We start from the raw sequence: 13,619 nt of genomic DNA on the forward strand, positions 1-13,619 counted from the left end.
TATTAGTTAAAAAGAGCCATGATCAAAGGAATGTTCTACAACAGAAAACAAAGGTGTTTTCTGTGTGTTTGGCTTACTGATTATGTGTATATGAATATCACATTTGTTGTTTTCCCCCCTAGTTTCTCTTTTTTCTCCTCTTTCTTTCTTTCTTTCTTTCTTTCTTTCTTTCTTTCTTTCTTTCTTTCTTTCTTTCTTTCTTTCTTTCTTGCTTGCTTGCTTGCTTGCTTGCTTTTTTCTCTCTTTCTCTCTCTTTCTCTTTCTCTCTCTCTTTCTTTCTCTCCCTCCCTCCCTCTCTCTCTCTTCTCTCTCTCTTCCTTCTTTCTTCCTTCCTTCCTTCCTTCCTTCCTTTCTTTCTTCCTTCCTTTCTTTCTTTCTTTCTTTCTTTCTTCTTTCTTTCTTTCTCTTTCTTTCTTTCTTTCTTTCTTTCTTTCTTTCTTTCTTTCTTTCTTTCTTTCTTTCTTTCTTTCTTTCTTTCTTTCTTTCTTTCTTTCTTTCTTTCTTTCTTTCTTTCTTTCTTTCTTTCTTTCTTTCTTCTTTCCACCAGCTCTCTTGGTGTAACTCAGAGTGGCCTGAAACTTGCAATGATCTTCCTTTATCTGCATCCTTAGTGCTGGTATTACATACAGAAATCCCAAACCCTTTCCCTTCTTTTTCTGTTTCATTTTGTTCTTTAGTATTTCCAGACATTATCGGTACACTAAACAAGTTGTCACCAGTAAATGCACATTTTGCATATTTACTGATTGACAATAGTCATGATACCTTACTCATGTAATCCACTACAAATACACATGAAGTATTCTGTGCTGTCTGCTAAGTGAGCATTGACAATTGGCAGTTGTTTATGTATTTAGTTATTTATTTTTTGTCAGTCAGGGGGCTTGAACTCTGACCCTGAGAGCTGTCCCTGAGCACTTCAGCTCAAGTTGAGCACTCTACCAGGTGAGCCCCAGCATCACTTCTGGTTTTCTGGTGCTTAATTGGAGATAAGAGTCTCACAGACTTTCCTGCCTGGGTTGGCTTTGAACCGTGATCCCCAGATCTCAGCCTCCCAAGTAGCTAGGATTATAGGCATGAGCCACTGGCACAGGGCTGTAGTTGTTTACTTTTAGTACATTAAATTTTGGCATCTATTTGTTTATATAGAGTTGTATTCTTCTATTATGGATATATAATAGAATATATGTAGATATATAATATTATAGTGAGAAAGATTTTATCAACTCACTTGTTCAATATATAGAGAAAATTCTCTTCAATAACAAAGTAACATTAATGAAGGCTCTAATTACGTCTCCTTACCTTTCCCATTAGTGATCAAAACACAAACTTCACCTGTTTTTTGGGTCTATAAATAGCATTTTCTTTCCTTTATTGACACATTTCTCACATGATTACTGGATTCATCATTTTTTCTGATTATTATTTTATTTTTGAATAGAAATGTCAAGTCTTTGAAAGAAAAGTAATGTATCTTGCACAAGATATGGGTGTATTTGGAAGGTGAATGAGGCTTGCTTCACAACACAAGAATTTTCCTAAAAGACACCCCAATCATTTTACAATATTTATGATTTTCAAGCCACTCAGATTGTGCCTAATAAGTAGTATATGAAAAAATTTAGAGATAAAGTAGCAGAGGAAAATGATTTTAAAGTCATGTCTTATGCATATTATACTATTTATATAGATTGACATAATTAATGCATTAATGCTTGGTTTTGTTTTGTTTTGTTTTTGTCGGTTGTGGGGCTTGAACTCTGGTCCTGGGTGCTGTCCCTGAGCTCTTCAGCTCAAGGCTAGCACTCTACTGCTTGAGCCACAAAGCCACTCTGGTTTTCTAGTGGTTTATTGGAAATAATAGTCACACGGACTTTCCTGCCTGAGCTGGCTTTGAATGGTGATCCTTAGATCTCAGTCTCCAGAGTAGCTAGGATTATAGGCCTGAGCCACTGGCGCCAGCTAATGCATGTTTTTAACTTAAAAAAAAAGCATCAAAAACTGTAGAATAATTTCTGTTGAGTAACTGTGTAATGAACATACTGTAGGAAAAGGGCAAAAGGAGTACTGAGTACCAGAAACAACAAAAAAAAAACAACAAAAAGCAAAGTTAATGACAATGTAAAACCTCTGACCAGGAAGCTCAGAAAATAAAAGTATATAGTGTGACATACCACACACACACACACACACACACACACACACACACACACACACACACACACACACACAGAGATTCACATACATACATATATTTTAGTTAGAGAAAAAGAAAATATGGAAGACTAGGTAAGGAGGTAGGTAAGAAATGCTGAACCAAAACATAAAGGGTCCAAATAATAGATAACTGGAACAGATACAAACAAGAAGGCTATAGAGCCAATTTTCTAAAACTTTAAGAGACAAATATCCTTAGAAAACTTAAAACATATAGCCACACAATTATCCTTAAAAAAGAAAAAGAAATGAAGATGATGGTGAAGTTTTCTCCCTTATATGAAGTTAAAATAATTTCCCCTTTTATCTCATGTGGGATTATCTGCTGAATCAAAAGCCCAATTAACAAACTGGAAGACAAAATAAAAGCTATAATCCAAACCAATAGTAAGAGATAAACCTTCCTATATAATGAGTCAGATAGGAGACCACTGTTTATGTCATCTCCATTGTCTTCTTTTGAGGAGCCGGGAGGGGTCCAGCCATAGTTGCAATGGTAGTGACGTTTATTATTCTAGGCTCCTCTTCTGTTCCATGTTAGGCATGGAAGATTCTTCCTACACTGGAACAGACGCCTACCCATTTGAAGCACATAAGTCCTAGACCACATTCTGTACCATTCTTCACCATATCAAGGATGGTCATCCCAAAATGATCGTCAGGATGCCAGTAAGTGACATGATTTATAGGAGCTGAATGTCTGGTCGTATATTCTCTCAAAAACAGGAATTTTTATCCCATTCTCACATTGAACTCTACTCCACAGAACATCTTCAGGTTTACATCTTTTCTATCTAGTACCTTCCATAGCATAAGTCCAACTGGGTGTTTATTGCCAAGTAAAAACTCTTCATTTGCACTCAGAGTTCTTTTGTCAATAATTTCCTATATTTCACACCATAGTGGTTTTATTTCTTCCCATAGAAAAATCCTTTTCCAAGACGAGAGCTCATCTTCCATGCACGTGTTTTCTGGACACCTATTTGGAGTTTCATTATGCTTCTCTGTGCACACACACACACACACAATCCCGTTTGCTGTACATTTTACATGATGGCAAAAACTGCAAGTGTTTATGACCAATCCCACAAACACATTTAGCCCCTGGTTTCAGGGTACAATTTTCCTAACAACATGGTCCTTTGTACACAATTTAAGGGTCAATTATCATCAATAATCATAGTATTCTTGTGCTATTTCTTTGTGACGATATATTCTTGATTTGATGAATTGTACAAAGGTCCTCATGAAACTGATCTCAAAATATACCCTAACTATATTTTCTAAATGCCTCTACAGTTTGCTTTTTCATGCATAATTCTTTCCGTGTATAATTTATTATTACTATTATTATTATCATTTTTCTTCCTTGAAGTATGAGCTAGTATTTCCTTGTTCTAAATCACAATAATCCATCATCCATCATGTACTCCTATTCATGATATGAGTGGATTGGAATGTCATATAACTGTAAAAAATGACATGATAAGAATTTACTACAGAAATTTTTGTTTTACAATAATATATGCAGCATCATGAGACACTCATGAATGGATTTTTTTCCATTCCCAATTTTTTTTACCATATTAACAATGGTATGTTTGATAAATGGTTTTTATTGAATCTAGATTTCAACTGCTATGAGAAACACATAAATTTCAATTGAATTATAATGGTCAACTTCAAAATTACTACATCCATTTCCATGATGGCGACATAGCTAACACAAAAAATGGACTGTCTATGATCTACCACAATCGCCAATGTAAGGTGACTTTGCTGGAGTCACTAGCTTATGTTTCTCAGAAAAATAACATTCTCTTGGAATTTCCATTGCTATTTCTTCTGTTAATTCACATCTCATGAGTTGTGATTGTGTCTCCTTATTGTCCATCTTGTATACCAAATATTCAGACGTGATAAATAAAGCTTTTCAGGGTTGATTTCATGAGCAGTGGCGCTCATGTTCATCATTCTATGAAACTCTCCTGGACAATTACGAAGAGTTACTAGGGACTTGGGGTCACCCTTTCATTTTCCCTAGTAGGAACAGTCACTGGACAAAAAAAAAATAGTTCTTACAGAAGATCATCCTGATCAGTGTAAGTGAACATAGAGAGATCTTGAAACACCATACTCTTCTTGGCTTTTGTGAACAATGTGACTCTTGCTCCCAAAGTATATTCTATGAGACATCCAGCCTGGAGTCCCTCATTCTGCTTCTACCAGTGATGATCAAATGCATTACCACTTCTAAGAAATTTCAGGATTCTGTGTACCCAATTGGGGTCCAGCCAGAAAATTAACAGACATTCCTATCTAGAGATACAACACAGTAATTCTCTCAAATGCTCTAAGGTTTGGACTGTGGCTATTGGGAAGCAAAGAGTGAGAGCAAAGGAAGGAAAGGGATTAGAAGTCACTGCTTGTCTGTGTCTTCTCCTTGAACAGATTGTAGGAAGCACTGATATTTGGTAGTCTGTCTTCAGGTGAATCTATTCCACCTGAAGTAATATCAGTGCCTCAAAGAATACAAAGAAGGAAAGGCAAGATGAGGCTTCTGGTAAGAGAAGGCCAGGGTTGAGGTAAATGAACAGAGTTGTAAGTTACAATAGATTAGAGTTTGCTTAGGGAATCATTCAATATAGTAAGCTGAGTTTGCTCTTTTGTTTAGTCACAACTTTCATATACAAAACTATGGTAGTTGATTACAGGTAGATAAGTAGTGAACATAAATTAAGGGCATATCATAAACCGGTCTAAATATATGTGTCAGTAAAAAAATTTCCACAGAAAATATGAAAAAACAAAAGAAGTGCCTTAATGTAAAAAGAAACAGATAATAATGTTTCGACAGGGGAATCCTGATTTATACATGTTGTCTTGTTAAACTACCAATAAGTCTATTTCAAATATAAATTTCCTCACATTGTTCACAAAATATATACATGAACCTTATCATTTATTTCTTCTTATGATCTTTAATATTTCATTCCATGTACAAATCACCACTTTTACTCTAATAAAAGTAATAGTGAAAAAGTAAAAATATATGTATATATTTCAAAAATATTGGTATATTGGTATATATTGTATTGGATGTCTAATTTCAGTTAAACTAAAAACTAACTGGAATTATCATTGGTCTTCTTTTGTGTTGACAGATGTTATTCAAAGACAATTATATCCAATTCTGCTTTATAGAAGTATAACTGCTTCAGAATGTCTGAATAGATTTAATGGAAAGGACATGCATCAAACTTGGAAAGAAATAGCTAGCAACTGGAGAATATAACAAGGGAAATATATTAAGTGTCTTCAGAAAGGAAAAAGTAGTTAAAGAACCCAAGGGATATGATAGAAAGTTTTGCAAAACTAGCATTGTTGTTCTAAGGCAAAGTATTCACATCCCAATAATTGTACAATGTCTTGTTATTTTTCTGAAAGTAACATGCAAACACATTTTCACATTAATGAAAATAGTTAAACATGTGTTAGGTTTTTAAAAAAGAGGTAGCTGAGTAAGAACTGCACCAGCACGCACGTGGTATTCAGGTAAGGGGTAGGTTTATTCAGTAGGCCTGCTGGGACCTGGGAGCCAGAAGTTAAGTCTCTCAACAAACATGCAAGTACATACATGGGTATGTATATTGAAGTACAAAAATCAAAAACTTTAATAATACAAATGTTAAAATGAGAATGCGGTTACTAACACATGTGATTTCTGGTTTTGTTCTTCAATAAAACATTAATGAGTGTACCATGTTAAGCCACTCTGCCATTTATTGTGAAAACATAAGTAAAGTCTGGGTAAAGATATTTATTGATTTCTGTTTTATCATATAGATTTCCTACTACCTGCTTCTGGCAAATTTATTGTTTTTTCCCAGCTATACAACATTGTTACTACAGAACCTTTACCATCACAACCACAATTTACACACTATGGTGTTTTGAATCAGATTAACAAACATAAGGCAAGTAATTCAGCATTTCAGAATTTAACTCATGAATTTCAGATACTGTCTTCGTTGATTCTTTCTCATGATCTTCAGTGGGCTCTTCATAGTCTGTGAAGTTATATCATCCTTTTACACACTTCATTTTTAAATTGTACTTTATTTTTAATTTTGGAAGCTAGTTGATGTAAATGTATAATAGTTTATCATAGAAATCTCTGATGTGATAGTAAAATAGAAAAATATATAGACTCTAGTGGTATGGATAAAATGATTAGAAATTGAGAGCAATTTAGAAAATAGGATCCTAGCTTCCTGTAGGAAATATGCATGAAAATATACTTGATATATAGTATCCTTTCTAAGCATTTTGATTTCTATATTAAATGTTTTATCAATCACTCTTCTGAATGCTTTTGAATCATAAATGTTGCTCATTCACACATACTTCAACTTGCAAGGCCTAATTTCATAGACAACTTTCTTGAGTCTAAGGTTTATTTATTTTTGATTAGTAAATCCTGCTCATTCACCCAGTCCCCAACTGATAAGGCCTATTTTTTTAGACTTATCTTTAACTTTAATTTCTTCTATCATTAAATTTATGTGTCCAATTTATATCTAAGCACTAAATATGACAGAACATGTAGAAACTAGGAACAAGAGAAGTAGGAATTCATTAATTAAGGTAATAAAATGACAAATTAATCTACAAGTTATGTAACTCAGAAAACAAAGAATAGTGGTAATGCAGTACACACACACACACACACACACACACACACACACACACACACACACACCATATAGGAACATTATTTTTTTAATGGAAAAATAAGACAAATAAAATCCAGAAAGAAATTTGTATATGAAGTTCCAATGAAAATGGCATGTGAGAATTACAGCCAATACGTGAAAAACACAAACAAGAAATCAGTCCAGGTGGTTTTATAACTGTTGAGAGACAAACTACATTTAAATAGAAAAAGAAATAATTGAAAGTATACAAATGTATTAACTTTTATGGTATTACATGTTTAGTCAGCTTTTGGTTTAAAACAATAATGAGTGCATATTTGGGCAATAGTAGAATAGCTATGGTAAGGTAATTAGCATATTAGAAGGGAAGAAAACTATGAAACAAAAAACATTCTAAATTACAGAATCAACACCCAAAATGTATTGCACATTCAGGTTAAGCTAACATTGCTAAAGTACAGTTTAGCCACCAGGGGTAAAACTGTAGCTATATATTGTTTATAGCTAAATAAAATCCTATATTACATATAGGATTTACCAGGTAAAATGCAATGCAAAAGCTCCAACAAATGCCCGTGGCGTTAGCTTCTTCAAATAAAATAGCTCCTTGAGATTTTCCACCCCTGCTTCCTTGGCACACACCATGACTCTCCTACTTCAGTAACAGTGAAAATGAACACACGGGGAATTTCTTTGTATTGAATTTATTGCCTGAAAGTTAAAAGTCATTGCGATTGTTTTTTTTTATTGAGATCTGAACATTTGGGTCTTTTTAAAATTTATTTTTCACTTTTGTTGTACTGACGTTCTGCTCTGCCCTCTGGATATGCTCCCACCTTTCTGTGTCTCACGCGAGGGCGAGGCTTTAACCTTTGACTCTGTCTTATGGGGAGTTTTTGCCTTTGGGGCTTTCCCACCTGCGGATGCTATGGATGCTGCGGACGCCGCGGATGCCGCAGATACTGCGGAAACGGATGATGCTGGTTCCTCTTTTCTTTCCTCTTCCTCTTTCTCAGATCTTCTACGTAGTAGGGCCAAAAGGCAAAGTGAACAAAGGGTACACAAAAGCACAATGCAAATCCAGATCAGTAAAACCTGGAAAACGTACCAGTACCATCTTCTTGGTGCTGGGCCGCTATCAACGCTACCTCCGTGGCCGTGTTCTAGGCAGTTGGGTGGCGCCCAGCCAGGGTTGCAATGGCAGTGATGTTTGTTATTACAGACCCCTCTTCTATTGCAAGCATCCGCCAAGCAAGCTTCTTCCCACACTGGGAAAGGGACGCATTTCTTGTTCATGCACATAAGTCCTAAGCCACACTCTGTCCCATCTTTTACTTCACCGATATCAGGGATGGTCATTCCAAAATGGTAGTCAGTACCCCAGCAAGTGGTATTACCGACAGGAAAGGCATACGCAGTGTTATGCTCTCCCAAAAGGGGAGTTTCTGTTACACTTTCACACTGGATTCGACCACACAAAACATCTGCAGGGTCACAGCTTTTATAGTTAGTGTCTTCGAAACCACAGTGACCAAAACGGTTACCTTGAGTGTTTACTGCCAAGTAGCAAGAGTGATTTGCACTTTTGGCCTCCTCACCAAAGATGTGCTTACAGTGACTCTCACGGTCGTTGCACCTTTTCTTATAACAGATTCCTTTGTCCAGGCACGAGAGTCCATCCTCCACATACACATCTTCTGGACACATATTCGAAGATCCATTGCACCACTCCGGTAGGTCACACACCCCATTCTTTGCTCTGCACACTTGGCCTAGTGGCAGAAACTGGCAGTTGCGACAACAAAGTCCAAAAGCACACTTAGCCCCTGCTTTCAGAGTGCAATTTTCAAAGCAACATGGATCGGTTACACATGTTTTTAGGGAGCCACAATCACATTCTTCATCATCTTCAACCACGCCATTTCCACATAGTTTTATTTTGACGGTGTGCTCTGGGTTTGGTGAATTGTACAAACATTTCTTTGTGGCTACGGTTTGAAAAAAATGACCGTAACTGCAGTTGCTGAATGAATCTGCTGGCAATATATGTTCATTCATGATGCATGGGTCTTGCTCACATTTACAGCTTTCTTCATCATCAAATATCCCTAAAGTATGACCAAGCTCATGTGACAAACGTACACTTAACCATACAAATCCATCCTCCACCACACATTCTAATCCACAGTTATCGTGGTAACTGCACACTCCAGCAAAATAAGAATAGGTAGAACGTTTCTCACAAAAATGTTGTTTTACAATAATATGTGCAGCATCGTGAGGTACACGAGAATTGAAGCTGATTTCCTTCCACAAGCAAAATTCCAACATCATGCTATATGGGCTATTATTTCCAATGGGGTTTTGGGTATTCCAGACCTCAATTGCAACAAGAACCATGTCGACATCCAAAGCATTGTAAAGTTCATCTACTACACCGACACCCAAGACTACCTCCATCTCTACTGTTGAGACATTACTTCCACAAAAAACAAACCGTTCATGATCTACCACAATTGCCAGTTCAAGAAACCACCTGTGGATCCACCATCCCAAGTAAGAACTTTGCATTAAAGTGGTATTATTCTTCCCTTGAAACTTTCTGTGTGGTGGTGCTTTTTTTTCTGTGAGTCCACACCTTGTGGGTTGGGATTGTGTCTCTTTGACATCCATGGTGTATAGCAGATGTTCAAATGTGGTTGAAAGATTTTTGGGCTTGATTTCATAAACAATGTTATTGATGCTCAGCATTCCATGAAAGCCTCCCAAACAAGTGCTCAGAGTTACCAGGGATTTGGGGTCTTGATCTACATAACCACGGTAGTAGCAGTCACTCTGAACAAAAGGATGATCCTGAAGCAGTTCACCTTTGTCACTGTAGGTGAACACAGAGAAGTCTCTGGACACAAAGTACTTGCTATTCTTTATGCGCACAGTGTGTCTCTTGCCTCCAAAGTTCATTTCATAAGTGATCCATTCTGCAGTCTTTGTGCCTTCACCCATGCCAGTGACCCTTAAAGGAATCACCACTTCTGGAGGGCTATAAAATTGAGCATGTCCAGTCTGGGTCCATGTAGACAGGAAGAAAAACACCCATAGATAAAACAGAAGGAGAGTGAACTTCACCTGCTCCAGGGCCTCACATGCAGCCATTATGAGCATGAAGATGGTTGTGGAAGATGGGGTAGAAGTGTTACTACTTGTCCAGATCCTCACTTCGAGTTGCTTGTAAGTGGCAGTGATATTTAGTGGTTGGTCTTCCACCAGAGTCAATCAGTAAGAGAAGCAGCTAAATGCAAGAAGAAAACAAAAGAAAGGTAGAGACAGAAGTTTTATGGTAGCAAGTCAGGATGGAGAAGAAAGAACAAAGCATCACTTAAAATGAATTGGGATTTGGCTCAAGGCATGCCTCAACCTAGTGTAATGAATTGGCTCTTTAAATGGGTCAGAAAGAATCCACTTGTTATTCAAAGAAGGGCAAAAGGCCACAGCTAAATTAGATGTATTTATTACACTTTGCCCTCAATATATTTTCAAATATTTATGTAAATATTTCCATAATAAATATTTCAGGCAAACACGTCTTAATGGAAAAATAACTATTTTGTTTGATGTGGGGATCTTGGTTTATATACATCTAACAACTGGGAAAAATACCAATAATACCATCTTTGTATACATCGCTTCATCATGTTTAATGAGAGCGTTATAGAAAAGCTATCCATATGCTTTTTAAAAATTATCTTTAATATAGTCTTTCCTTGAACCTATCATTACTTGTGCTGACATCGTCTCACCTGTCCACATGGAATATATAAAGCATCAGAGGTGCTTTGAGAATGTTTCCATCTTCTCTAAAGGATGGCAGGATTCAGTAAAATTAATATCTATTGGGAAATTTGGAATGGAAATTGGAATTGTTATTGTGTAGATAATTCTCAAAAATGCTTACTTCTGGTTCTACTGTAAGAAAACAAAGATTCTAGACAACGTGAATGGACAGGACTCCAAAGAGACTAGGAGAATAAAGCTGATCATGCAAGAATGGTGACAAAAATGTAAAGTACCTTCTGGAACGAATAGAAGTCAATGTATCCCATTAGCAAGCTAATATTAATACTGTTTTTCTAATTCATAGTACTTTTTATATGCCTAGCACCTTTAGAATTTATCAATTATCATTTGAGATTAACATTTAAAGTTATTTACTTTGCAAATGAAAATATACCCCACAAAATATACTTACATATGTATGTCTATACATGTGTATTGTGCTATATCAAATACAAAACAAATATTTCAATAATAAAAATTAGATAATGAGAAACTTTCTAATATTTTAGATTTTTGGGGGCAACTTTGTGACCTTTGTTCTTGAATGAAATGCCAGAAAATTATTTAATATACAGATATTATACCGCCTTATTGGGAAAATGTAAGGGAATGGAACAGTTGTAAATCATATTATCCTTTGGAGCGTAAATTTGCACTCCTATTTCCTATTTCACACAATAGTTTCCCGCTTATGTAGCATTGAAGAAGGAAGCTTTCTATTCTCCAAAAAGCAAAACCATAATCCTTGTAGCTCAGTGCTTATTGATATTTCCTTTGAGTACCACACTGGTGGTCCAACAAAAAAAAATCATTACTCTCTCCCAATCCCAATAATTTTTCATGGTTACATGGAGACCTAAATTAATCTGTAGAACATACAAAAATTAGGCTGATTTATTTAGCTTTTTCTCTTCCAGAATCTTACCTACATCCTTCCTCTGTGTTACTCAGCCATACCACCACCCATATAACACCATGTAGATCTTTACAATTTATATTCAACCATAGTTTTCCATGAAATGTATGAATAGGACAGAGGGTATATGAATATCATTAAATTATTGACCACAAACTCTGTTCAGAGTTGAAATTTACTCATCAAGTTGATACTTGTCAACTTTATGAAGGCCTTGAGTAACTTTTTCTATATTTTCCCTGTTTTCCTATTCCCACCATTGTACCATTTCCATATGAATCCCATTATCCTCATAGCCTGGCTGGGGCTCCATCAGTTCCACTGTTGATGAGGGGCTGTATCCCAATCCATAGCAATATTTCTGCCTGCTTTCATTGCTCTTCAATCACACTGCTAACACAGCTAAAAAAAATACACCAATCTAATATGGGGACTCTATAGCAAGAGAAAGATGTGAAATTAGAATAAGGTAGACTTCTACTATTGATTTATCTTTCAAACACTGTTATATTTTCTTTCACTGTCTGTGGTTTATTGTCTACATTGTTCAATAACAATGATTGTCTAAATTTCCTCATTAATCAATCAGAAACTAAGCTAAACATCAACCTGTTTTTTTCTGGATTATTTTAAGGAAATTACAATAATAGTAGTTTAATTATGATACTAAGATTATTTCCTTTTAGTTTCTGATTAATGACTAATGAGATATTTCTCTTAATGAATTCCTGTTTTTGCCTACTAGTGGCAGGGACTGACTTCAACATCAATGTGGAAATGGAAATATATTTTCATTGCTTGGGTAGAGTAATCAAGAATGTGAAAGGACAATCACTTTCTAGAATTCTAAGCAAGTCCCTAAGGGAGCCCTTCAAAACACTCCAACTTGTAAATACTATGCTCATCTACTGAATTGTTCCACTTGCTTCTCTGGATGGTTTTATTTTGGAATTTTTACATAGTGGGAATTTTGTTTGTGGAGTAGAAGAATTATTTAATTATAATGAATGTTTCTTCTTCCCTTCCTTCCTTCCTCTGTTTTTTCTTTTCTAACTTCCTTTCTTTCTTACTTGATTTTATACAATGATACCTGAGACCGAACCTCTTGAGAAAGGAGAATATAACATGGTAGTCACTAATTGATGTGCTGTGATCATCTATCTCCCTACTCATATTTATAGCTTATTTTAATGGTTAGTTATCATATTATAAATAGCAACATAATTACAAACATGATTTAGAGAATCCGTCTTAACAAAAGTATTATAGGAAAATTAAAAGAGCATAATCTTAATATTCTGAATATATGGCAAAGGATCCTATTGCGTGCCATGAGTGTGTATATGTGTGTGTGTGTGTGTGTTCAACTATGTATAAATATACCTCTTCTTCTTGTTAAATTCTTGAATGACTTACCAAGAAATGATTTGTGAGGTCCCACAATCTTTCTAGGAATAGCCCCATTTACTGATCACTTTTGATACTCATCGAGAAGGACAAGGTTATATTTCAGATTTTACATTACTGAGAGTGATCTAAATCCTCTCCTTCAGTGGTCTTTCATTTAAGTTCTAGAATTAGTTGCCTAGCAACGAAGTGTTTCTCAGTTCTTCTAAGAAGAAAGTGACTTCACTTCTCTCCCATCTTGGCTCACCATTTCCATTCCACGTTCATTCTACTGCTTTTGAACACGAATAAATCTGATCTTACCTCCATTCAGGATGTGCCAGTGATTCTTCAGTGAGAATAAATTTGATTTCCCTCCCTGGTTTTGGGTTCCCTTTTAATTATTTTATTTCTTAATTATTTCATTGCTTGTGCTGTTACTGTGGTTTTATTTTCTTAATATGGGACAATGTTATCTCACACGAGACCTATCCAATTCCAGAGGAAAAATTTTAGATTAATTCAGATATTAATTAAGAATTGAT

General features: G+C 35.6%; 1 protein-coding gene across 2 annotated transcripts; it reads right to left on the reverse strand.

The window, feature by feature from the left end:
• Positions 1-7,655: 7,655 nt before the first annotated feature.
• Positions 7,656-13,243, reverse strand: LOC138823047 (disintegrin and metalloproteinase domain-containing protein 20-like). Of its 2 annotated transcripts, XM_070015990.1 has the most exons (3): positions 13,105-13,243; positions 10,736-10,825; positions 7,656-10,227 (listed from the first exon to the last, which is right to left on the reverse strand). In XM_070015990.1, the coding sequence occupies exon 3, from the start codon at positions 10,098-10,100 to the stop codon at positions 7,725-7,727; it is 2,376 nt and encodes a 791-aa protein (XP_069872091.1). In that variant the 5' UTR covers positions 10,101-10,227; positions 10,736-10,825; positions 13,105-13,243; the 3' UTR covers positions 7,656-7,724. The 2 variants fall into 2 exon arrangements, with proteins under 2 accessions (XP_069872091.1, XP_069872090.1); XM_070015989.1 differs by lacking the exon at positions 10,736-10,825.
• Positions 13,244-13,619: the final 376 nt, after the last annotated feature.

This window comes from Dipodomys merriami, unplaced genomic scaffold, assembly GCF_024711535.1.
Source record: "Dipodomys merriami isolate MVZ:Mamm:240054 unplaced genomic scaffold, mDipMer1.0.p SCAF_12, whole genome shotgun sequence".
Classification (NCBI taxonomy): domain Eukaryota; kingdom Metazoa; phylum Chordata; class Mammalia; order Rodentia; family Heteromyidae; genus Dipodomys; species Dipodomys merriami.